Raw genomic sequence first — 23,675 nt, 5'->3', positions numbered from 1 at the left:
TATTTCTGGAAGGTGACTCATTTCTAGTTCTTGGAAACATTTCCAACCAATCTCAGTATTTGCACCAAATTGAAATTAGTTGGCAGCCCAAACTAATTGGAAGGGAATTATTCAACACTTGTAACGTTGCCACAACAAATCGGCGGAAAAATAGGGTCTGAGCCCCTTGGTTCCGTCTAAAATCTAAAAACTCAGCTTTTTAGGATGGAAAGTGGCATGAGAGATGTCAAACATCTGCCGGTTCAACATCAACAAGTGGTTCAACATGCCTGAAGATCTGCTTTCTGTTCAGAAAAGTATTATTGTGACTTCTGATTTATATATTGAAGAAGGCACAAGTTGCAGTCGCAGTTTTGTATTATTGTTAATCATATGTTTGACAAACTGCTGTGTAATCCCAAATTACACTTGTGCCCATGGTATGAAATGCTACTGGGTGTGATTTCAGCTCTCTATGTGATCAAAGTGTCTTCATTTTAGTGTTTTATCTGTTACCTGGCTAGCTGCAACCACACAGCTCATTGCTCAGGGTTTCTTGGCCTTTTGTTTGACTCAATTTTAGCTCCCAAAAGTTGTAGGCTGCTGATGCTTTCATTCATTTTTAAAAGAACAAACATCAATTTATCCCATGACCCTTTCTGGATATCAGAAGACATCACCAGGGGTAACTTCAGACCAACCAACCTCACCAACTCTCACCATATTTACTATCCTGATGAGGTAGTACTCAGTATAACACATATATCATGTGATATATAATGTTTGTACTTAACATCCTAAAAAAAAAATCTAAAAGAAATCTGAAGCATACCAGTGTCATACTATAGTTGTGTGCATGTGACCCTTCCTATTTTTTGCAGATATACTCTTGCTTTAATAGTAATGCACATTAGTGAGTGTGTTTTCCCGTAATTGTCAATAATCATTCAAACCACACCCCTTTTTTTCTTCCAGGATTATCAGCTTCATCTGTTTCTCGTCCTGAATCAGCTGGTTTGAAGGGTCCACGGACAAATAGACATGAACCAAGTCATACTAGCACTATAAAGGGCACTGGAGTGTCATTTTCAGCAACATGCAGTGCAGAGCCATGTTGCTGCTAAAGCTGCTTATCTTGACTCTGCTTTTCGAGAGAGGAAAGCCTGTCTGTCAGCTGCTGGGGAAGCCGCAACCGCCTGAGCTGACCAAGGCTGGAGACTTCATAGTGGGAGGCATCTTCACCTTTCACACTGGTTTCAGAGTGGGTGAGCCCAGCTTCAACACCATACCCAGTTCTCCCAAGTGCATAAAGTGAGTATGCATCTTTGATTACAAGATTTTCTGTGCTGTGATTTTTACAACTTTTTTACAACATATTTCTGTTTAAATCAAACAATAATGGACTAACAAATGTGTTTTTTCTATAGCATTAATACAAGAGAATTCAAATTTGCACAGACCATGATCTTTGCAATTGAGGAAATCAATCAAAATCCTGAAATTATTCCCAACCACACTCTGGGCTACAAAATATACAATGCCTGTGGAATTTCAAACATTATCAGGTCTGCTATAGATTTAGCTAATGGACGGAGAGAGATTATAGATGAGCGGAACTGTACCAAGTCTGACACTGCTCTGGCTGTGCTAGGCCACTCTGGCTCCCAACCAACAATGGGATTTGCACAGATTATTGGAGGGTTCCACATTCCAGTGGTAAATATCTATCTCTTATTTAAACCATACGCAAATAATTGAAATTTACAAATGTAGTGACTGAAAGAGCATATTCAAAGTATTATTCTTAAACACAGTTTGACTTGCAATGCTTATTTTATAAGTATAAGAAGTCAAGACACCACACAAGATCTTGAATCATCACATTTGTCTGCTATTAATACTAAGTTGTGTTACAGAATATATTTATTATTATATTATTGACGAGTATTTATTTATTTGAACTAATATTACACAGATCAGCCACTTTGCAACATGTGAGTGTCTGAGTGACCGAGAGGAATTCTCATCTTTCTTCAGAACGATTCCCAGTGACCAACACCAGAGCAGAGCTTTGGCAAAGCTGATCAAGCACTTTGGCTGGACTTGGGTGGGGACATTAAGTAACAAAGACAACTACGGCATCAGCGGAATCACTGCATTTATACAAGCAGCACAAGAGGAGGGGGTGTGCATAGAGTATTACAAGGCATTTCAGCAAACAGACCCCCTTCACAAGTTAACAAAACTGGTTGAAGTAATTAAGCACTCCACCTCTAAAGTAATTTTGGCCTTCATGTCTCACAGAGAAATAAAGGTTCTGGCAGCTGAGTTGTACAAACACAATGTTACAGGACTGCAGTGGGTTGGCAGTGATGCTTGGATCACAGATCACTCTCTGACTGACAGCGAGGGTCACAGCATCCTTGTGGGCTCGCTGGGCTTTGTTGTCAGCAGAGCTCACATCCCTGGGCTGGAGGAGCACCTCAGGGGGCTTCACCCCTCACATTTCCCTGAAAGCCAGTTTCTCAGAGATTTCTGGGAAGACGTGTTTGACTGCTCTCTGAGGAGCACCGCACAGATGCGGAGAAAGCTGTGCAGCGGCTCTGAGAGCTTACAAAATGTCAATTCACAGTTCACTGATGTCTCTGAGCTGAGATTTACCCATAATGTCTACAAGTCAGTTTATGCAGTGGCTCATGCTCTCCATGACCTGCTCACATGTGAGGAGGGTAAGGGGCCCTTCACCAATGGGACCTGTGCAGACGCTAAACACATTCTACCATGGCAGGTGAGCAAGTAAACCACAGACTTTGATTGCAGTAATCTATCTCATCCCAATCCCACAGAATTCTGATTGAAATTGGAAAACATAACAAAACATGTGTGCATCTCTAAGCCAGCATTCTCATCCACAGGTGCTACATTACCTACAGAATATCAATTTTACAACAAACCAGGGGGAGAGAGTGTTCTTTGATGAAAATGGAGGTCCACCCGCAAGATATGACCTCATAAATGTACAAAGTGCAAACTCAGGGACCATGAATGTAGCCACTGTTGGGTTTTTTGACGCCACTCTGCCACACGAGCATCAGTTTAAGATGAATGGTGTGAAGATAGTTTGGGGAGGAGGACATCATATGGTACATTCCTATTTCATATTGTTCTCGTATTGTTGGATTATTGGTCACAATGTCATAATCCATAATATTTCATAAACCATGAGAATAAAACACAGCAGGTAAAATGTATACGATTCTGTTGAATGATTTTTAACAAACATCAAAATACCAAGTGGAAAAATGTCAAAATGGCAATGACAGCATTTCTACATATTTCTGCACTTTAGGTCCCCGTGTCAGTGTGCAGTGAGAGTTGTCGCCCGGGAATGCATAAAGTCCTGCAAAAAAGAAGACCTGTCTGCTGCTATGATTGTGTGCTGTGTGCAGATGGAGAAATCAGCAACACCACAGGTACGATACAGAACACAAGGGAACAGAAACATTGCAATATATCAATTATTGACATCACTGTGTCTTGCTGACTGGAGTTCAAATTCATTCTCTCTTTTATAATAGATTCAATGGAATGCCTCAAATGTCCAATTGATTACTGGCCGAATACCAGGAGAGACACGTGCATCTTGAAAGAAACTGAATTTCTGTCTTTCACAGAGATCATGGGAATCATTCTAACCTTCTTCTGTCTCGTAGGGGTGATTCTGACAACTGTTATTGCATTGGTGATCTTCCAGTTTAGGGAAACTCCCATTGTCAAAGCCAACAACTCTGAGCTGAGCTTCCTGCTGCTCTTCTCCTTGACTCTGTGCTTCCTGTGCTCTCTGACCTTCATAGGCCGGCCCTCTGAGTGGTCCTGCATGCTGCGACACACAGCGTTCGGGATCACTTTTGTCCTCTGCATCTCTTGTGTTCTGGGGAAAACTATAGTGGTGTTAGTGGCCTTTAGAGCCACACTTCCAGGGAGTAATATGATGAAATGGTTTGGGCCTGTTCAGCAGAGGCTCAGTGTTCTGGGTTTCACTCTCATACAGGTCCTGATTTGTATACTTTGGTTAACAATCAGCCCTCCATTTCCCTTCAAAAATATGCAACACTATGAGGAGAGGATTATTCTAGAGTGTGCTTTGGGGTCAGCGGTGGGGTTCTGGGCGGTGTTGGGTTACATAGGACTCCTGGCTGTGTTATGTTTTATACTTGCATTTTTGGCTCGAAATTTACCGGATAGCTTTAACGAAGCTAAACTCATCACATTCAGCATGTTAATATTCTGTGCAGTCTGGATCACTTTTATCCCAGCGTATGTGAGCTCCCCTGGGAAGTTCACTGTGGCTGTTGAGATCTTTGCAATTCTAGCGTCAAGCTATGGACTACTTTTCTGTATTTTTATCCCTAAATGTTTTATAATTTTACTTAAACCTGAGGAAAATACAAAAAAGCATTTGATGGTCAAGACCACAAAAGAAAGAAATTATTGAATACTCTGTTATTGTAGTGTTTGTGCGTTCCTGTTGGTGTGTCTTCATGTGATCTGTCCACTATCAGATTACAATTTGCTTTCTCATTTAAATAAATATACTTAAACAATAGACATTGATTTTTATCACCACTCATCAAATAAATTCATCAGAAGTTTAACCAACGTGTCTGTGATCTGTTTATTTTAATGCAACCAACTCTAATCAATATTCCCTGAAGTCTTGCTTAATAACCTTTACAAAAGCTCTAAGCTGTTTAATTGTGCTTGATTGTACATATTTAAGATAAATTCCAAAGGTGCCTGACAGAATATACAGCACATTAGTGCCTGTTCACAAAATCTCCAAAAGATGTGTCAACAGTGGATAATGAAAACCGCACACCAGTCAAGCTCTAAAATCTGTCTCTACTGGGCTCAGAAAAGATCAATCAAGCCTTGCATTATAGATGAGAAACCTTTATTAAACCAGGGAAGGCCTACTGAACAAACACAAGAGGGATACAATGTGGAAACGATAAAATGGATATCATAGAAATCCCAGATAAGAAAACAAAATTGTGGAAAGCATTTAAGATTAAGACGTTTCAAGATTTACACACTATCCAGTTTGAGGAAAGTGGGGAAGGGCTGTAACCAATAGCATTAACAATATTGCGGTATTTCATTTCAGATCCATCAAAATTACAGCAAATAGCAAAACTAAATCAATCAGAATAACCGACTTCGTGTAATCCAGTAAAAACTTCATACTTAGGGGTTTACCCAGCAAGTGTCACTGTAGCTAACTGTGGGTGACTTTCCTCCTGGGAAGCAAAGAAGAAGCTATAAAACACATCCTTCCTTGGATCCTGACCGTGCCAAAGGCGAAGCTCTGAAATGACACCAGTCACATTTGTCTTCTTCACACTGTTCACTTGGATAGTGTCGTCTGGCACATGGCTCTGCCTGGATCCATGGACTGAGCTTAGTCCGTCTGGGCGCGATGAAGAGACAAGAGGCTTCAGCTCAAATGGCTCGTATACAAATGCCCTTATTTGTAGCAATACACAATTCCAAATATGTGACAAGTGAGTATTTCTGTGATTGTTTTTAAGTGACTGACTCATTTTCTCTTTTGAAATTGTATCTCTTGTTTTGTTATAACTAAGAACTTAGATGCCTTCGCTTGGTTTCCCACATTTCTAACAGCAATTAGCCTGTAATTGAATGATTTTCTCAGCAGGGAAGCCAGCCTGCATTATGGGGACCTAAACACCATAATGTGGGAGACCTCGACAGACAATTAAAAAAATCTCTGGAGGAGCATATAGGAGATTGAGTCAATTAAAAAATCTTTTACAGTAATTATATGCAGGATAATACTCTCTCAGTTGGGTTATTATCCTTCTCACTTTGCTTGTTTATTTTGAAAATGATGATGAGGTTAATGGAAGGCATGAAGGTAATTACATGCTGTCATTATTTTCGGAAATGTGAACGTGGCTTGACATCTCTGTGATACTTGTATCTCCTCTGTATCTTTTTTTTTTATTATAGATCACCTGGAATGAATTTTGCCTGGGTTGGGTATCAGGCGGGGATGTCAAGAGATTCCCCCCTCTCTTCTTATGTGACAGTAAACGTAATAGTCTTTATTGGCAGTGAGACAATGCTGCTAAGAGATAAAGAGGCCATGGACAGAGATTGTGGGTGCAAAAGGAAAATTCAGGAATTCTGGGAGTTTTTTTCAGCTGAAGACGAGTGTTTTTTTACTTTGATAAAGGTGACATTACCGTTTGGCATATAGAATGCATTTGATATAATCTTAATCTTATAGCAGCACACTGATGTAGAATTATGACAACAATTTGTTATGAAATAATGAAATAATCTTATGTCTGTATTGTTCCTTCATGCAGATAAATATTGATAATCACAACACACACAGGATTTACAGAACTATCAATCCTTTGCCCTGCTCCCACATCATTGCATTTGCTTTAACGGACCACTTCAACACAGTGGATTGTGTGTACATCTACATGGACAAAATCCAACAAAGACGTTCGCTCTGTGAGGAAACTCTAGAATTCTTCACACTGTTTGAAAACCAGGTGAGCTCCATGTCTGATAGTGCATTAAAGAGGGCTGACCTCAGGATCTGCTGCGTGCAGGTTAGGTTGCGCAAACAGTAACTTCAAAACTATTTTGACAATCATGGATGATGTGAGGTTTCATATATGATTATCACTGAAGTTTGAGTGTATATTGGACAGGAAAGGCAACATTTGTGTGCTTATACAATTAAAAATAAGACGCATTTACATACATCAGACAGTGACATACGCAGAGGACCAGAATACTTCAGATAGTGTTGGAGATTTATTTGATGTGAGGTAACAGTGACTTGATAAACTACATATATAGAATATTGTGCGATGACTGTACACACATTTTGTGTATAAGTGATATGTCTTTGTGTATACGTACACATTTATTTTTTCTATCTGCTTAACAGCGGATGCCAGCGAAATTCTATGCAACACAACATTCAAAAGAGGCATTTCTTACACAATCAGGTAAGGTGAAAAAGTGCCAAAATGAATATAAATTATTTTAGTATATACTAAGTATATACTCAGTATATACTAAAATAGAATTAATTTATAAAATGTATTCAAAATCAAATCAAAATGTTAAATAAGGTTTTTTTTTTCAGATGTCATCAAATTTCCTCCACACACAGTGTACTCAAACATTGTGGAGAGTGAGCAGCCTACAGGGGCCAGCAGATGGGTTGGAAGATATCTTTTGGTTTCTGTCTTAACACTTGGAGTCTGTATAGCCAGAATAAAAATTTCACCCAACACAGCAAATCCTGCTCAAGGCTGTAAACACACTGCAGTGTTGCTTTTGACTCTGACATTATACTGTTTGTCAGCATCAGCCAGCTCCAGTTTGACATCTGACTGGTCCTGCATAGGTGTTGGGATTCATTTTGTTGTCTGTCTCTGCTGTGCCCTGGGTAGAACAGTGCAGGCATCATCTGCCTGTCGGGCTGTGCATAATGTCATCAAACTGTTTTGTTACGCCCAGCAGCAGTTTATTGTTCTGCCGCTTACTGTCATATTGCTATGGTTGACTTTTGTCATTCCTCTTGTTCATAATAAGTATGTGAAGCTCTGCTTTGAAAGTATCATTACTGAGCGTAACACAGGATCTCGACTAAGATCCTGGGCTGTATTTTGGCAGACTGAACTCCTGGCTACCCTGTACTGTGCCCTTGTCTCACACACATTACTACACTCCTTAACTAAACTGAATGTCTTGAGTGTTTTCTTACATGTGCAACTGGTCACCTGTCAACCGAATTCCGGTGTTCCAATAAAGTATACACTGGTTATTAAAATCAACAGGTCAGTTTAAAAAAAAGTAGATTTTCAAGCAGGATTCTGTACATCATATTGAACCTAAAATTATAAACTTATGATCGATAATTTAATTTTTCCACCACCTTGTTGTTCTGTCTCTCATGTGGCTGCAAGAGAGATATCACATTCATATATGTATGAGATTTGATTCTTGCCAGGTTTTTATGAAGTCCATAACAGGTCAATGTAATCAATATTTTGTGTGTTCTACTACACATTATATAGATTTTTTTTCCACTGCAAAGAAAACGTGTATATGGGTTGTTCTAATTGTAATACACTGTTTGTATGGAAATGTCTCAGGCACATTTAAGATCATGTATATACACACAGATCCTGACACTTTCAGATCAAATAAATAAGAACTGTATGTCTTTACCAGTTTTTTATGTGTGTGTGTTAACAACATGGATATGGATGGATATGGACAACATAAATGTACAGAAACTACAGCACAGTGGGGAAATGGTGAACTGGATGCACAAAATCTGAATCTTTGTGATTATTTAACAGATTTCATGTGGTAACTGGAGTAGCTTCCATGCACACAAAACAAAGCTCCAATTAATGCCTCTTCATCCTCCATAATATGTCTCTTTAATGGTCTGATTAGAAGTAGAATTCAGAAAGAGAACTGGGAGGTGCCAATGTCAAATTCTCTCCTTAGGTACTTACAAACATACTTTAGATCAGTGGAAAGTGCCGCGACAAGTGCACCGGGTGTACTGTGCACCGGCAACGGTGAGTGCACCGGCAGCGATGCGCCGGCAACGGCAGTTGGCGATAGTGTGAGTCATGGAAGGTCAGGTGGCCGGTGGGGGGGCCAGCGATTTTCCAGGGCGGGCCGCGGTGGCGCCACTGATGTCTGGCCGGCTTTCTGGTTTAACTACTCGGGTTAAGGAAGTTGCACCTGAATGTGAGTCTACGCACTGCGTCATTCACAGGGAAGTTCTGGCTAGCCGGAGAAAGTCACCTGAATTGAACAGCGTATTAAATAATGTCGTCAAAGTTATTAACCACATCAAAGCACATGCCCTTAACTCGCGTCTGTTTGAGCAGCTTTGTGAGGAGATGGTCGCAGGCTACAAACGCCTTCTCTTACACAGAGCAGTAAGATGGCTATCCAAAGGGAGATTGTTGGCCAGTGTGTGTTTGAGTTACGAGAGCCGCTGCAGAGATTTCTTTCAGAAAAAAACTCACCACTGACATTTCAGTGACAAGGAATGGGTCGCAAAACTCGCTTACTTGTGCAACATATTCAACCTGCTAAATGAACTTAATCTGTCACTTCAGGGGGAAAATCACAACTGTCTAAGTTTCAAACTTTGGCATTTTGTAAGAGGCTAAGGCTGAGCCATCATTCTCCGTGCTGATTCACCTGTCTTTGGTTTTAAAAGAGTTCAAGCAGGACTTCCCAACTACGGAAAAACCCACAAACTGCTAAAGCATGGGTCCACGACCCATTTATAAGCAAAGCAGATGAATCGAGCCTGTCCGTGCCAGAAGAATAGCAACTGTTGGATATTGCAAATGACGGTCGCCTTAAAAATGTATTTCAGACAACAACTCTGCCGGTGTTCTGGATTAAAATCAAGCCAGAATATTGCCAAAAAAAGCACTGAAAGCCCTGCTTCCGTTCCCAACATCTTTTTTTGTGAAGCAGGGTTTTTTGCAGTGGCAGTGACCAAAACTAAATCACGGAGTAGGCTGGATATAAGACTAGGACTTAGGGTGTCATTATCTCCCATTACCCCTAAATTCCATCGGCTCGTTGCAGACACACAAGCCCAGGGCTCCCACTAACTATGTGTAAAGCATTATTTTTTATGCACTATACATTTTTTTGCATCATATTATTTTACTTGCGTGTGTGTGTGTCTGTGTGCAATATACAAGTCGAATTACGTGTGATAACGTTGTTTGGCATTGCATGTGATTTGACAAAGAAGTATCTTATCACCTATCTTAAATTCATTTTGTCATATCTATCCCCCCACCCCTTGAATGCCAGTCGGTGAAAGGATTGACTAACATGAAACCGGTCCGTGGCCCAAAAAAGGTTGGGGACCCCTGCTTTAAATGACACTTAGACCTGACAAGATCAAATGTCTATGTCAAGCATTGAGATGGTTCAACATGATTCTGAATTAAAATCGTAAACACTTGAACAAAAGCTGACAGCTTGAGCAACAACTAACAATAACAAAAACTGTGAAAAACACATTTTGATTGAGGTCTGAGTGGATAATAGAAAGGAACCTTTGGAACAGTACGTCCACATCGAACAAATTCCAATTTTCCCACCCAAACGTGTTTTCCCCCCAAGTAGAATTATGCATCACCTTCTGCACTGCGCAGTCACATGTAAGAAATCCAGTGAGAAATGGAAATGTCTTCTCATTGGCTGGCTTGGCCATAAATATCTGCTCCCTGGTTGGGGGTTTCTTCAGTGAAGGGTGGTTGCTCATGATGAGTTGGATCATTATAATCTTACTTACGCTTCTGGCAAAGATCAGATCACAAAACCAAACATGCAAATACATAGGACAGACAGGGTACCTGGAATTTGAAAAAGAAGGTGATGTTATCATTGCTGGAGTTTTCTCTATGAGTAGTATACGTAAAATAAAAGGAAATGGCTACCATTCTCTGCCAAGTACATATTGCAAAAGGTAAGTTGATATGATTGTGAGCATTTAAACAATTATTGGGTCCAAGTATGCTTTACGTCAGTATTTTAAACTTACGTGATATACAAGATGTTTATTGCCTGTGACAACCTACATTCTGCTGCCCTTACAGATTGAACAACAGGGAATTGAAGATTGCCCACACACTGATTTTTACTGTGGAGGAGATCAACAGAGATTCTAACCTTCTACCAGGAGTGACTCTAGGCTATAGGGTGTATAACGGTTGTGGGAGTGAAAATCTTATACGAGCAGCTATAGAAGCAATTAATGGAGAAGCTGCAGAAGAACAAGGCTGCAAAAGTAAGATCCTGGCCCTGTTTGGGCATTCATCCTCTGGAGTAAGCGCAAACATTAACAGCATTCTCAGACCATTTTCCATTCTACAGGTAGGACATGTCGGAAAGTAATTGCAGAGAAAAATAGTGTCCGTATTGTTAATGCTTGCTTTATCACTTAAATTAATGGGTGTATGTTTTCTTTTTTTCCTTAAAGATGAGCCACCTGTCTACCTGTGCATGTTTGAGTGACAAAAAAACTTATCCTACATTCTTCAGAACTGTACCAAGTGACAAGTTCCAAGTTGATGCTCTCGTCTCTCTAATGAAATTTTATGACTGGCGCTGGGTGGGGATCATTTATTCTGTAGGCTCCTACTCAGAAAAAGGAACAGAGGAATTTGCAAAGAAGGCAGAGAAAGAGGGCATATGTGTTGAATACAGACTACGTTTCTCACCCTCATCTGAAAATGTAAACCATATTGTAGAGACACTGAAGGAATCCTCATCAAAGGTTGTCCTGTTGTTCTTGTCTTTAACATACACTAAAGACTTTTTAGTAAAAATAGAGGAGAAAAACATAACAGGAAAACAGTGGATTGGCAGTGAAGCTTGGATTACAAAAGCAGACATTGCTTCCCTGAAGAGAAAGGGAATCGTACAGGGAGCACTAGGCTTTGCCCTCCCTCGAGCATCTATACCAGGGCTTGCTGAATTCTTACTAAACTTGAAACCATCCGATGAACCACACAGTACCATACTTAAAGCATTTTGGGAAAAGTTTTTTGACTGCAGCTTCTCTTACTCAAATACCACTAATATGTGTGATGGCACAGAGGACCTAAGGACCATCTCAAATGACTACGCAAATGAGACAGACTTCAGAGTTGTGAATCACATATACAAAGCTGTGTACTCAGTGGCACATGCCATTCATCTCCTATTGCAATGTAAAAATGGATCAAATCCCATCACAGGAAAGGAATGTATCAACAAGAAAGATGTTCAGTCAAAACAAGTCAGTTTTGGTGAAGTATCATTTTCATGTTTCAAACTTAATTTGTTTGTATTTATGTAAAATAATTTGTGACATGATCATCTCATATTCTATCTATCTTATTTAAGAACAAAAAACAAATTTTGAAAAAACTGCACCATTTGTCTCTCTTTAGGTGGTGGAGCACATGAAGTTGGTGAATTTCACTACATCAAGTGGGGACAATGTTTTCTTTGATGAAAATGGAGACTCAGGAGCAAAGTATGACTTAGTTAACTGGCAGATGAAAGATGACGGTTCTGTTAAGATTGTTAATATTGCACAATATGACAGTTCTTTACCAGAGAGTTTGAAATTCAATGTGAAAACTGATGCCCAAATAACTTGGGGTGGAAACTACAATAAGGCAAGGAAACATGAATCCTTCCATTTAATATTTATTACATATAATCATTTGTTTTTCCAAATGTATTGACTCAATGTTGTTGCATAAATCAGTTTTTTTTTGGTTATTCTTCCTGATCAGGTCCCCAGGTCTGTCTGCAGAGAACCATGTCCACCAGGGACTCGAAAGGCCGTGAACAAGAATAAGCCTGTGTGCTGCTTTGACTGCCTTGAGTGCCCAGAAGGAATGATTAGTAACAGTACAGGTGAGTAAGGATGTGAAATTATGTGAATGCTGATAAGAACACCTACAACTGGCAATAGAATTATAGGAGAGGTTGATGAACCAATAACTGATACCGTAATTTTCGGACTTTCAGCCGCGCCTTTTTCCCCATTTTTCGACCCTGAGGCTCATATAACGGTGCGGCTAATCTATGGATTTTTACAGCTAACGGCCACTAGGGGAATTCCTAAATCTATGGATTTTACAGGTTACAGTCCTCTGGAAGGCGGCCGTGTACTGCACCTTAGCCTAAAAGATGAAGACGAGGATTAATGACTTTTCTGGTAGGCTGATTACCGTATATTTTAAGCAGCAAACTGCAACTTTAGGCTTACGCGCTTACTGTCGTGTTACAGGCACTTTATTTTGCACTTTTAAATAAACATTTAATTTAGCCATTGATATTGCCTCGTCAAGCGCTGTAAGCTTTGTTTTTTGTTATGGTACTACTGTAGGCTATAATGTAGATCAGTGGTTTTCAATCTTTTTCATGCCAAGGACCACTGCTGTAGATCACTGCCGGTACGTGCGCTGGGAGCGCACCGTTTAAGTTTGAAAGTTGAAAAGTTTGTGTGTCTGAAACGCTATGTGATACAGTACAGTTTACACAGCATAGCACATGTTCTGTAGCTACTATTGCACTAAATGGTAACACTTGAAAACGTTATGCAAATATGCAACTTGTTTGTTGAAATGTTAATAAATGGGAGCTTCCTCAAACAGCCGCCTCTTTCCCGACAATCCCCTCTGTGCACGAACCCTTACATATGGTAATTAAACATTAAAAAACCGGCGGCTTATAGTCCAGTGCGGCTTATATATGTACACATCATTCAATTTAGCTTCTGCGGCTTATAGTCAGGTGCGTCTCATAGTCCGAAAATTACGGTAATTAATAATAGCTGTATTTTTTCTTGATTCAAGCCCTTGTATTGATTTGTGTCTTTTACAGATTCACCAGACTGTTTAATCTGTCCAGCTGAATTTTGGCCAAATGAAAAGAAAAGCAGGTGTCTTCAAAAACCAACAGAATACCTTTCATACAAAGAGCTCATGGGGACGCTGTTAACTATATTTAGCTGTGTTGGCGTATTTCTATCACTCCTGACATCCATCATCTTTTTGACGCATAAGGAAACTCCCATTGTAAAAGCCAACAACTCTGAGCTGAGCTTCCTTCTACTTTTCTCATTAAAGCTCTGTTTCTTGTGCTCTCTGACCTTCATAGGCCGGCCCTCTGAGTGGTCCTGCATGCTGCGACACACAGCGTTCGGGATCACCTTTGTCCTCTGTATTTCTTGTGTTCTGGGGAAAACTATAGTGGTGTTAATGGCCTTTAGAGCCACACTTCCAGGGAGTAATATGATGAAATGGTTTGGCCCTTTTCAGCAGAGGCTCAGTGTTCTGGCTTTCACTCTCATACAGGTCCTGATTTGCATAATTTGGTTATGTACCAAACCTCCTTTCCCAAAGAAAAATATGCAATACTATAAAGAAAGAATCGTTTTAGAATGTGCCCTTGGTTCTTCAATTGGGTTTTGGGCTGTGTTGGGGTATATTGGACTGCTTGCTCTTTTGTGTTTTGTACTTGCTTTTCTCGCTAGGAAGCTGCCTGACAACTTTAATGAGGCCAAAATGATCACCTTCAGTATGCTGATATTCTGCGCTGTATGGATTGCATTCATCCCAGCATATGTCAGCTCTCCTGGGAAGTTCACTGTTGCTGTGGAAATATTTGCTATCTTGGCCTCAAGCTTTGGCTTACTGATATGTATATTTATTCCAAAATGTTATATTATTATTTTCAAGCCAGAGCGTAATTCAAAAAAGCATGTGATGGGTAAAATACCACCCAAAACTCTTTAAATAGTTATAATCCTCTACAGCAAACCTTCTTAATGTGAATACAAATAAACCTACTTTAGTCTATAGTGCAAGACATATTGTAGATGCACAAACCATTGTTGTAATGCAAGTTATGCCTTGTTCAATAAATGTTAGTATATCAAACCAGAGTTTGTAGTCATTATCTTCATATATTCGATTATATTTAAATACTGTATGTGGGCTAAATCTACATTAGAAGTTACTCACAGGTAGAAGGTTTAACTCAAACGCATAGTTAGGGAGTTCTGTGGATTTAATTCAGAACAAAGGGCAAGAACCTTACCAGAGCGGTAAAGAGTTAGGTGCAGATCCAGGAGTGTTTAAGTAAAAATCTGCAAGATTACATTCTCATTCAACAAATTCCCATTTCCCAACTGTCTTTTCCCCTACGGTGTACAGTATGTTTCATGTAACTAAATTACACAAAAATACTCTGTTCAAGCATCAGTGCATAATTAAGCAAACAAGATCCATATCTATCAATACATTTAGCCATTTTATGTATTATACGCCAATACATACACTAAAAACGCATGTGTAGTGACAACCTCCGAACAGCTAAGCTATTTTGGTTACTTCCCACGTTTAGGCAGTGTCTCAGGATGAACGTTATTCTTTCGTCAGGTGTCTAAGGCAGAAAGCCCAAGTCCCTGGTCCCTGGACTAAACGGTGTCAGATAATAATAAAAATAATAACTTAATCATGAACAGTTGTCTAATGATCCTAACATCACAAGCCTATTCAGAATTCATAATATAAAGTACTTTGTAGGTGTTTACAAAAAGAATGAAATATGTAATTTCCTGTGAATGTCAATCAACATGATCACCTTCTGCACTGTGCATAATTATCTGCATAATTCACTGTGTAAATAATGCTCAGCTTGAGTCACATGTAAGACATCCGGTGAGAAATGGAAATGTTTTCTCATTGGCTGGTGATTTCTTTAAAAAATGAAAAGCCCTGAAGATCTTCTCCCTGGTTAGGTTTGATCAGTGAAGGGAGGTGGCTCATGATGAGTTGGATGATTCTTATCTTACTCACTCTTCTGGCAAAGATCAAATCACAAAACCAAACATGCAAATTGATAGGACAGACAGGGTACCTGGAATTTGATAAAGATGGTGACCTTATTATTGCTGGAGTTTTTTCTATGAGTAGTAATAGTAGATTACGAAACAACGGCTACCATTCTCTGCCAAGTACATATTGCAAAAGGTAAGTATGATTATGATCCATTTAAACTATTATTGGGGGCGAAAAAATCATGCTTTATGTCAATATTTTAAACTTAAAAGATTTATGTTCATCGCTTGTAAAAACCTGCATACTTCTGCTTCTACAGATTGAATAACAGGGAATTGAAGATTGCCCGCACACTGATTTTTACTGTGGAGGAGATAAACAGAGATACAAGTCTTCTCCCTGGAGTGACTCTGGGCTACAGAGTCTATAACGGTTGTGGAAGTGCAAATCTTATACGAGCAGCTACAGAAGCAATTAATGGAGAGGAATCAAAAGAACAAGGTTGCATAAGTAAGATCCAGGCCCTGTTTGGGCATTCATCCTCTGGAATAAGTCAAGACATTAACCGTATACTTCGCCCATTTTCCATTCTACAGGTAAATAAATGTAGGAAACCAAGAAAATGCATGTCTGTAAAAACAAAACCGCGCTGGGATTGGTCCATGTTTAAGGTGAAAGCCGAAAATATTGTTTAAAATAATCAATATCTTATGGAAACCAGGTCATTGCTAGAATTGGCAAAAAAGCTGAATTTGTTCAAATTGAAATGGTGCCTGAAACTTTAACTATGCAGAATAAGTTGAGTGTCAAACAATGTATTGCAGACAAAAAATGATGTGAGAAGGACATAGGCGTGGTTATCACTGCAATAATTTCAAATAGACTGTCCTGATTGTTCAGTAATCCTTGTCTCAAAAAACTGATATGAAACTATTTATGATTGATCGTAATTGGGCTATCTTTTCTTGTTTGTTTTTTTAAGATGAGCCACCTGTCTACCTGTGCATGTTTGAGTGACAAAAAATCCTATCCAACATTCTTCAGAACTGTGCCGAGTGACAAATTCCAAGTTGATGCTCTCGTCTATTTTATGAAATACTATGACTGGCGCTGGGTGGGGATCATTTATTCTGCAGGCTCATACTCAGAAAAAGGAACAGAGGAATTTGCAAAGAAGGCAGCAAAAGAGGGCATATGTGTTGAATACAGACTACGCTTCGCCCGTTCATCTAAAAGACATTTCACAGAGATTGTAGAGGCACTGAGGGGCTCCTCCTCAAATGTTGTCCTGTTGTTCTTGTCTTTAACATACACTAAAGACTTTTTGGCAAAAATAGAGGAGAAAAACATAACAGGAAAACAGTGGATTGGCAGTGAATCTTGGATCACAAAAGCAGACATTGCTCTCCTGAAGAGAAAGGGAATCGTACAGGGAGCACTAGGCTTTGCCCTCCCTCGAGCATCTATACCAGGGCTTGCTGAATTCTTACTAAACTTGAAACCATCCGATGAACCACACAGTACCATACTTAAAGCATTTTGGGAAAAGTTTTTTGACTGCAGCTTCTCTTACTCAAATACCACTAATATGTGTGATGGCACAGAGGACCTAAGGACCATCTCAAATGACTACGCAAATGAGACAGACTTCAGAGTTGTGAATCACATATACAAAGCTGTGTACTCAGTGGCACATGCCATTCATCTCCTATTGCAATGTAAAAATGGATCAAATCCCATCACAGGAAAGGAATGTATCAACAAGAAAGATGTTCAGTCAAAACAAGTCAGTTTTGGTGAAGTATCATTTTCATGTTTCAAACTTAATTTGTTTGTATTTATGTAAAATAATTTGTGACATGATCATCTCATATTCTATCTATCTTATTTAAGAAAAAAACACAAATTTTGAAAAAACTGCACCATTTGTCTCTCTTTAGGTGGTGGAGCACATGAAGTTGGTGAATTTCACTACATCAAGTGGGGACAATGTTTTCTTTGATGAAAATGGAGACTCGGGAGCAAAGTATGACTTAGTTAACTGGCAGATGAAAGATGACGGTTCTGTTAAGATTGTTAATATTGCACAATATGACAGTTCTTTACCAGAGAGTTTGAAATTCAATGTGAAAACTGATGCCCAAATAACTTGGGGTGGAAACTACAATAAGGCAAGGAAACATGAATCCTTCCATCTAATAATTATTTCCTATAATCATTTTTTCAAAATGTATTGACTCAATATTGTTGGATAAATCTGTTTCAAAATTGGTTATTCTTCCTGATCAGGTCCCCAGGTCTGTCTGCAGAGAACCATGTCCACCAGGGACTCGAAAGGCCGTGAACAAGAATAAGCCTGTGTGCTGCTTTGACTGCCTTGAGTGCCCAGAAGGAATGATTAGTAACAGTACAGGTGAGTAAGGATGTCAAATTATGTGAATGCTGATAAGAACACCTACAACTGGCAATAGAATTATAGGAGAGGTTGATGAACCAATAACTGATAATTAATAATAGCTGTATTTCTTCTTGATTCAAGCCCTTGTATTGATTTGTGTCTTTTACAGATTCACCAGACTGTTTAATCTGTCCACCTGAATTTTGGCCAAATGAAAGGAAAGACAGGTGTCTTCAAAAACCAACAGAATACCTTTCACACAAAGAGCTCATGGGGACGCTGTTAACTATATTTAGCTGTGTTGGCGTATTTCTATCACTCCTGACATCCATCATTTTTATGACACATAAGGAAACTCCCATTGTAAAAGCCAACAACTCTGAGCTGAGCTTCCTTCTACTTTTCTCATTAAAGCTCTGTTTCTTGTGCTCTCTGACCTTCATAGGCCGGCCCTCTGAGTGGTCCTGCATGCTGCGGCACACAGCGTTCGGGATCACCTTTGTCCTCTGTATCTCTTGTGTTCTGGGGAAAACTATAGTGGTGTTAATGGCCTTTAGAGCCACACTTCCAGGGAGTAATATGATGAAATGGTTTGGGCCTGTTCAGCAGAGGCTCAGTGTTCTGGGTTTCACTCTCATACAGGTCCTGATTTGCATAATTTGGTTATGTACCAAACCTCCTTTCCCAAAGAAAAATATGCAATACTATAAAGAAAGAATCATTTTAGAATGTGCCCTTGGTTCTCCAATTGGGTTTTGGGCTGTGTTGGGGTATATTGGACTGCTTGCTCTTTTGTGTTTTGTACTTGCTTTTCTCGCTAGGAAGCTGCCTGACAACTTTAATGAGGCCAAACTGATCACCTTCAGTATGCTGATATTCTGCGCTGTATGGATTGCATTCATCCCAGCATATGTCAGCTCTCCTGGGAAGTTCACTGTTGCTGTGGAAATATTTGCTATCTTGGCCTCAAGCTTTGGCTTACTGATATGCATATTTGTTCCAAAATGTTACATTATCATATTCAAGCCAGAACGTAATTCAAAAAAGCATATGATGGCTAAAATACCACCCAAAACTCTTTAAATAGTTATAATCCACTACCGCAAATCCTCCTAATGTGACAACAAATGAACCTACTGTAGTCTATAGTGCAACACGTACTATAGATGCACGAGCCATTTTTGTAATTCATGTTATACCGTCTTAGTAAATATCTTCCAACGTTAGAGGCTAAGGTTTTCTACGCATGTTCCTTAATGCATTATGTAACACTATACACTATATACAAACTGTGTATAAGCATCACTTGCCGAATTAATCAAGCAAATCCATAATCATGAATACAGACACATTTAGCTTTTCATCATTTTAATAACAGTATTGTTTGCTGTGGATTAATATCTGAATAAAGTGCGTGCATTTCCTCATCAAGTGTTTCATTTTCTGCCCCAAAAAACATTACCTATACTTTGTCAGTCCTTTGTCACCAATGATGAATATAACACTGCCCCCTACTGTAAGCTGGGGTCCAAGCATTTATTAGTCATTTGTTAGTCAGCAAACAGCCCCCAACCATCCCACCAACCACTATCATTGTGTTCCAGTGTGAGTCACCGATAATGAGCCAAAAAATGTTCCCATGCCTCACTGGACTTGAAAGAAAATTGAAAGATACTTGATGTCCCTTGTTGAGACATTAGTCCTTAAACTAAACTTTGATTACATTGTTTGACTAGATCGAAGTTGTTGTTACTTCAGAATTATCTTTCTATTATCTATTACCTTCACTTCCACCCTTGCAGTGTGATCCTGTATCGCTTGTGTGTGTGTGTGTGTGTGTGTGTGCGCTATGCCCAGTGATTACTTTTTTTGTCGACTGGGCATAGAGACTGCTATGCCCAGTGGACATGAAGTACCCTCTTATGAAGAGAGCATGTCTACTGGCATCCACAATAGTTACAAGAGTTGTACCCTCATCATTTGCAAAAATGCATCTGCTTGATGCCACACTCTTGTCTTTGTCTATGCTCTGCCTGAACACAGCTTCTGGCTGTGAACTATTTGGAAAATTTAACATGCCGAGTTTGTTCACATTGGGAGATATAATGATTGGGGGCATTTTCCCAATTTTCAACAAGGAAATAAGCAGCATTACATCATTTAAGACGGAGCCACCCAGAGTTGAGTGTTTTGGGTAAGTTTTGCAGGATCTGTTTCTTATACACTTAAAACATTCTGCACTTTGTTTATCTAATAATTAAAATCTTTTTTAGATTTGACCTGCGTGCGTTCCGATGGGCCCAAATGATGATTTATGCAATTGATGAAGTCAACAGACAACCAACTCTCCTCCCAAACATATCTCTCGGATATAGGATCCTCAATTCTTGCTCATCTCCAACTAATACTTTACGTGCCGCACTTACACTGTCTCATGGAACAGAGAATACAGAATCTACCACCATGTGCCCTCCAACAATTTCTGCCTTAATAGCAGAGGAAGCATCTTCTCAGTCCATCGCTGTGGCTGGAGCACTTGGGCCATTTAAAGTGCCAGTTGTAAGACATTAACTGAGATGCTTTATGAAAATGTATTCATATAAATAGATTATCCCTGTATAATTTTTGATTTTATAATAATAAGGCAGTACTCACTATATTTTGTGGCCTCTTCACACAGTTTCTGATAGTATTCTTCTTTCACAGGTCAGTTATTTCTCAACATGTGCCTGCCTGAGTGACAAAAGGAAATATCCCACTTTTTTTCGAACAATCCCCAGCGACTACTACCAGGCTAAAGCTTTAGCAGCCCTGGTCAAACATTTTGGCTGGCAGTGGATTGGAGCCATACAGTCAGACAATGACTATGGACGGCAAGGGGTCCTGGCATTTACTGAGGAGGTTGAAAAGCTTGGGGTTTGTATCGCATTTGTTGGGACAGTTCTACGGTCATACAAGACAGAAACATTTCTGGCTATTGTGGAAATGATCAAGCAATCAACTGTTAAAGTCATCCTGGCTTTCGTTCCAGAGAATGACTTTTATCCTTTAATGAAAGAGGTAGTGAAACATAACATTACAGATATTCAGTGGATTGGAAGTGAGGCCTGGATAACAGCTGCACAGCTTTCCACCCCGGAAATCTATCGCTCTTTTGGAGGAACAATAGGAACTATGGTACAGAAGATGGCTATGCCAAAACTAAAACCATTCCTTACAAGTATTAGCCCTTATAAAAACCCAGGTGCAGCCTTTGTGGGGGATTTCTGGGAAATTATGGCTGGCTGTAGACCCCCTTCACCTGGAAAACTCTTGGCCGTTATGACAAAGAACAAAAAATGCAACGGTTCAGAGTCATTAATGAATTCCAAAGATGTATTCTTCAATGTCAAAGAGCTAAGAGTGTCTTATAATGTGTATACTGCAGTTTATGCTATTGCACATGCACTTCATCATGTAGTATTCTGTGAACCTGTTGGAGGAAAAGCAGTGAATCCATGTTTGAACATATCAGACATTGAGCCCAAACAGGTGAGATATACAGTCAATTACCATTAGTGTACGTCAATACGTGTTGATTCAAACATAATGTAAATTTTAACTCTTAACTTTTTTCAGGTCACTGATCACTTGCATAAAGTGAATTTTAAGAATGATTATGGCGACACCGTGTTCTTTGATGAGAAAGGCGACCCTCCTGCTTCTTATGATATTGTTAACTGGCAGCTGATAGATGGGCAGGTGCAGCATGTGACACTGGGTCACTTTTCTTCTACTGCCAACAAGGACTACAAGCTCAAAATACAGGAGGAAAACATAGTGTGGAGGACAGAGAAAGAGGTAAAAATCACTAGGCTTATTGCTCCTCAAGATAATTGTGCCCTAATTACTGTATTTACAGCACAATGTCATGGCAGAAATCATTGCATTTTTCCTCAGGTCCCAAAATCAGTGTGCTCTAGTTTTTGTCCAGTCGGAACCAGAAAAGCTCAAATTAAGGGAAAACCCATCTGTTGTTTCGACTGCATTCCATGTGCTGATGGAGCTATAGCTAACTCAACAGGTAAAGTATGTTATATGTAAAGCATGTACACCAACCTAAATTACTACCGGTAAATAAAATACCATAGTTTCGTTTCCATACATGCCTGTTACTTCTACCATATGCCAAATATACAAACAAGAATTTAACTAGGGATCCAACGAGGAAGTGCTGGGAACCTCCTAGAATTTCTCAAATTATTGAAATTTTTATTTTTATTTTCCAGTAAAAGCATCCGGAGCTCAGGAAGCGTACGAGGTATAGCAACCAAACTTAGCAAAGAGATTAAAGAGATTTTGGCCCAAAATCAAATTCAACTTCCAAACTGCTCTGACTACAGCATGTGCTTGGACCTAGCCAACAGCTGGCTGTATTTTTGCATTTATTTTCATAGATAATAACCATATTATAAAGTCCTGAATGTATACACATATGAACATATAACACAGAAAAAAACATACCTGGTTATATATTTAATCTCCATAATGCATGCATTCACAGTTGTATTCATTGGAGTCTGGAGAATAAAAATGTTTTATATCCCCATTACACAGGTTCAACAGACTGCACACCATGTCCACAGGAATACTGGTCCAATGAAAAAAGAGACGAGTGCATTCTTAAAACAATTGAGTTCCTGTCATATCATGAACCAATGGGAATAGCAATCACAGTGGTTTCCATACTTGGGGCCTTACTGTCACTGTCCACAATGGTGATCTTCATCCGGTACAAAGAAACCCCTGTAATTAAGGCCAGCAACTCTGAGCTCAGCTGTTTCTTGATGTTATCTCTTTTTATGTGTTTTCTCTGTCCCCTCACTTTCATTGGAAGGCCCACAGTCTGGACCTGCATGCTGCGACACACAGCTTTTGGAGTAACATTTGCACTTTGCATTTCATGTGTCTTGGGAAAAACTATTGTTGTAGTGACAGCTTTTAATGCCACCATTCCTGGAAACAAACTGGCAGGGAAGTTCGGTCCAGCCCAACAAAGGATCATAGTTGGCTCATGCACTTTCATTCAAATAGTGATCTGTGTGTTGTGGCTGACATTAAACCCACCATTCCCAGACATGGTTTTCCGACACAGTAATACAAAGATAATTTTAGAATGCAACACTGGCTCTGAGGCAGCTTTCTATGCCGTCCTGGGCTACATTGGGCTCCTTGCAACAGTGTGTTTGGTTCTGGCATTTCTAGCACGGAAGCTGCCTGATAACTTCAATGAAGCCAAATTCATCACCTTCAGCATGCTGATATTCTGTGCAGTATGGATCACCTTTATCCCAGCATATGTCAGCTCTCCTGGAAAGTTTACTGTAGCTGTGGAGATATTTGCTATTCTGTCTTCTGCTTTTGGCTTATTGATGAGCATTTTTGCACCTAAATGTTACATAATCCTGATCAAGCCAGAAAAGAATACCAAGAAGCATGTGATGGGAAAAATATGAAGGATTGTGAAAATAAAACATGGGTAAAAAAATGTATCACAAACTTATTACTTCTCAATTTGTTAATGACAGTTCTAAAGAACATACTTTGAGGAATTGTTAGAGAAATACATTAGATACATAAGCCATTGCTGTAATAAATGTTTAGATGTTTTGAATAAATGTGTCAGACTGAATGAGTGCCTTTTATCCTTTGTTGATAGGTGGGGCATTTCGAAATACAAATACGCTTACAGACATCTCGGCAATAAGAGCCAGAGAAGAATTGAAGATAGGCCTTTCCAAATATTTGGTCCAGTCATATTAAATGTATTACAGGAAGGGAATTTTATATTAACCTTTCATTTG

General features: G+C 39.4%; 4 protein-coding genes across 4 annotated transcripts; all 4 read left to right on the top strand.

The window, feature by feature from the left end:
* The first annotated feature begins 1,153 nt into the window (after positions 1-1,153).
* On the top strand, positions 1,154-4,474 carry LOC142995196 (extracellular calcium-sensing receptor-like). The gene is made up of 6 exons (XM_076146174.1): positions 1,154-1,290; positions 1,407-1,695; positions 1,955-2,767; positions 2,895-3,122; positions 3,329-3,452; positions 3,558-4,474. Exons 2-6 carry the CDS (start codon positions 1,441-1,443, stop codon positions 4,472-4,474), a joined length of 2,337 nt encoding a protein of 778 aa, XP_076002289.1. The 5' UTR covers positions 1,154-1,290; positions 1,407-1,440.
* A 4,171-nt stretch (positions 4,475-8,645) lies between these two features.
* LOC142995300 (extracellular calcium-sensing receptor-like) lies at positions 8,646-14,387 on the top strand. Its single transcript, XM_076146296.1, has 6 exons — positions 8,646-8,674; positions 10,689-10,965; positions 11,072-11,872; positions 12,027-12,257; positions 12,378-12,501; positions 13,474-14,387. Exons 1-6 carry the CDS (start codon positions 8,646-8,648, stop codon positions 14,385-14,387), a joined length of 2,376 nt encoding a protein of 791 aa, XP_076002411.1.
* Positions 14,388-15,561: 1,174 nt separating this feature from the next.
* LOC142995299 (extracellular calcium-sensing receptor-like) lies at positions 15,562-18,915 on the top strand. Its single transcript, XM_076146295.1, has 6 exons — positions 15,562-15,626; positions 15,754-16,030; positions 16,417-17,220; positions 17,375-17,605; positions 17,724-17,847; positions 18,002-18,915. Exons 1-6 carry the CDS (start codon positions 15,562-15,564, stop codon positions 18,913-18,915), a joined length of 2,415 nt encoding a protein of 804 aa, XP_076002410.1.
* A 1,019-nt stretch (positions 18,916-19,934) lies between these two features.
* Positions 19,935-23,327, top strand: LOC142995335 (extracellular calcium-sensing receptor-like). Its single transcript, XM_076146336.1, has 6 exons — positions 19,935-20,026; positions 20,106-20,391; positions 20,539-21,363; positions 21,451-21,672; positions 21,772-21,895; positions 22,429-23,327. Exons 1-6 carry the CDS (start codon positions 19,938-19,940, stop codon positions 23,325-23,327), a joined length of 2,445 nt encoding a protein of 814 aa, XP_076002451.1. The 5' UTR covers positions 19,935-19,937.
* The last annotated feature ends 348 nt before the right edge of the window (positions 23,328-23,675 follow it).

Source organism: Genypterus blacodes, unplaced genomic scaffold (assembly GCF_046128005.1).
Source record: "Genypterus blacodes isolate CSIRO-AG114 ecotype Tasmania unplaced genomic scaffold, CSIRO-AGI_Gbla_v1 ptg000032l_1, whole genome shotgun sequence".
NCBI classification, from domain to species: domain Eukaryota; kingdom Metazoa; phylum Chordata; class Actinopteri; order Ophidiiformes; family Ophidiidae; genus Genypterus; species Genypterus blacodes.
The sequence above is the reverse complement of the archived record's forward strand: the minus strand, read 5'-3'. Positions and strand labels throughout refer to the sequence as shown.

Coding starts and splice junctions, on each gene's coding strand:
- LOC142995196 (XM_076146174.1), top strand. CDS start 1,441: ATGATCTTTGCAATTGAGGAAATCAATCAAAATCCTGAAATTATTCCC. Junction 2,768..2,894: donor AACACATTCTACCATGGCAG/GTGAGCAAGTAA, acceptor TCTCATCCACAG/GTGCTACATTACCTACAGAA. Junction 3,453..3,557: donor AGAAATCAGCAACACCACAG/GTACGATACAGA, acceptor CTTTTATAATAG/ATTCAATGGAATGCCTCAAA.
- LOC142995300 (XM_076146296.1), top strand. CDS start 8,646: ATGCGCCGGCAACGGCAGTTGGCGATAGT. Junction 8,675..10,688: donor CAACGGCAGTTGGCGATAGT/GTGAGTCATGGA, acceptor CTGCCCTTACAG/ATTGAACAACAGGGAATTGA. Junction 11,873..12,026: donor AAGATGTTCAGTCAAAACAA/GTCAGTTTTGGT, acceptor GTCTCTCTTTAG/GTGGTGGAGCACATGAAGTT.
- LOC142995299 (XM_076146295.1), top strand. CDS start 15,562: ATGAGTAGTAATAGTAGATTACGAAACAACGGCTACCATTCTCTGCCA. Junction 17,221..17,374: donor AAGATGTTCAGTCAAAACAA/GTCAGTTTTGGT, acceptor GTCTCTCTTTAG/GTGGTGGAGCACATGAAGTT. Junction 17,848..18,001: donor AATGATTAGTAACAGTACAG/GTGAGTAAGGAT, acceptor TGTCTTTTACAG/ATTCACCAGACTGTTTAATC.
- LOC142995335 (XM_076146336.1), top strand. CDS start 19,938: ATGATTGGGGGCATTTTCCCAATTTTCAACAAGGAAATAAGCAGCATT. Junction 20,027..20,105: donor CCCAGAGTTGAGTGTTTTGG/GTAAGTTTTGCA, acceptor AATCTTTTTTAG/ATTTGACCTGCGTGCGTTCC. Junction 21,673..21,771: donor TGTGGAGGACAGAGAAAGAG/GTAAAAATCACT, acceptor ATTTTTCCTCAG/GTCCCAAAATCAGTGTGCTC.